A 1657-nucleotide genomic window follows, 5' to 3' on the forward strand; every position below is an offset into this window, starting at 1 on the left:
AGGAATTGTTATGTACTTCTTTAGCATGCTTATAGGATTTTTGAGTTGGTCCCATTTTGTTTACACTGACTACAGAGTATTTTCTTTTATGCATTATTCAGATAATTGAATTAGTTTTCTTATTCACTTCAACATGGAAGACAGTAATGATTAATTGTTTATTATTTTCTTTTCTTGCCTTATAAATAATATTGAAAATAGTTTGAGAATTTGAAATGTGTTTTTTTTTTTATTTTTAGGTATATGGAATGAATGATAAAGTTTTCAAATACAGCCCAGAGAAGGAATTAGGAAGAGGGAAATAAAATTTGAGAATTGTGAGAATAATGCCAAAAAAAAAAGAAAGCAGGATCTGTAAACTTATGTATAGCATTCATGATACAAGCCATTTAGGTAATAAATTCTTTAGGGCAGCAATGACATCCTTGTTCCTTAAACTATATATCATGGGATTAAACATTGGTGTCACAATGGTGTAGAAAAGAGAGAGCACTTTGTCCATACCTGACAAACTGTTGGATTTGGGTATTGAATATGTAATGATAGCAGAACCAAAGAATAAGACTACAACTATTAGGTGGGAGGAGCAAGTGGAAAAAGCTTTATATCTCCCAGTAGCTGAGGGCATCTCCAGAATGCTGGCGATGATTTTAATATAGGACCCAAGAATCAAAAGAAATGGGACCATAGCAAACATTACAGCATCAGCATAGATACAGATCTCATTCATAAATTTGTTACCACAGGCTAGCTTCAGTAATGGGGGCAAATCACAGAAAAGATGATTGAGTTTATTAGATCCACAGAAGGGCAGAGAGAAAATCTGGTATGTCTGCCCTATCACTATTGGCACGGCACTGATCCATGAACCAATGATCAATTGGATGCACGCCTTGTAGTTCATGATGAGAGAGTAATAGAGAGGCTTACAAATGGCAACATAACGGTCATATGCCATCACAGCCAGGAGCAAACACTCAGTGCCTCCTAACATAAGTAGGAAGCAAAGTTGTAGAGCACAGTCCAAGAAAGAAATATTTCTTTTCTTGGTCCAAATATTCATCATCATTCTTGGGAGAGTAACTGATGTGTAGCATATTTCCACGAAGGAAAAATTTCCAAGGAAAAAATACATGGGTGTTTGAAGGTTTGGATCAATCTTGGTTATTAGGATGATAAGACCATTCCCTAACAGGATACTCATGTACATGATTAAGAAAATTCCAAACAAAACATCTTGGAGTTTGGGTAGGTCAGAAAATCCCAGAAGAATAAATTCCACCACAATTGTGAGGTTTCTTCCTACCATTTTAAAACTATTATATGTAAATATTGACTACAGATAAGTTATTTCTTGTCTCTTGGTCTTCTGTTTCCTTTCTCTGTAAAATAAGAATGGGAGATTACATGATCTATAAATTCCCTTCCAAATATTATGTGATAAACTTTAATCTCTTTCTTAATGATTTTTAAATATGAGATAAGGTAATTTTATCTCTGTTATTATTTATTCCATGGTGTAAGATTTTTTCTAGATCATTTATTACATTCCAAATATTAAGATACATCAAAATTTGACCTCTTGCCCACTATGTCGTAAGTTCTTTTCCAATGGGAACATTTTGAATATAGGATACCATCCAATATCTATCTACAA

General features: G+C 33.6%; 1 protein-coding gene across 1 annotated transcript; it reads right to left on the reverse strand.

Moving 5' to 3' along the window:
* Positions 1-373: 373 nt before the first annotated feature.
* Positions 374-1425, reverse strand: LOC138163353 (olfactory receptor 10AG1-like). The gene has a single exon (XM_069090871.1). The coding sequence runs from the start codon at positions 1307-1309 to the stop codon at positions 374-376; it is 936 nt and encodes a 311-aa protein (XP_068946972.1). The 5' UTR covers positions 1310-1425.
* Positions 1426-1657: the final 232 nt, after the last annotated feature.

Source organism: Petaurus breviceps, unplaced genomic scaffold (assembly GCF_028583685.1).
Source record: "Petaurus breviceps papuanus isolate PSGF00001 unplaced genomic scaffold, PetGlider_PUasm1.0 188, whole genome shotgun sequence".
In the NCBI taxonomy this organism is placed as follows: Eukaryota; Metazoa; Chordata; class Mammalia; order Diprotodontia; family Petauridae; genus Petaurus; species Petaurus breviceps.

Coding starts and splice junctions, on each gene's coding strand:
- LOC138163353 (XM_069090871.1), bottom strand. CDS start 1,309: ATGGTAGGAAGAAACCTCACAATTGTGGTGGAATTTATTCTTCTGGGA.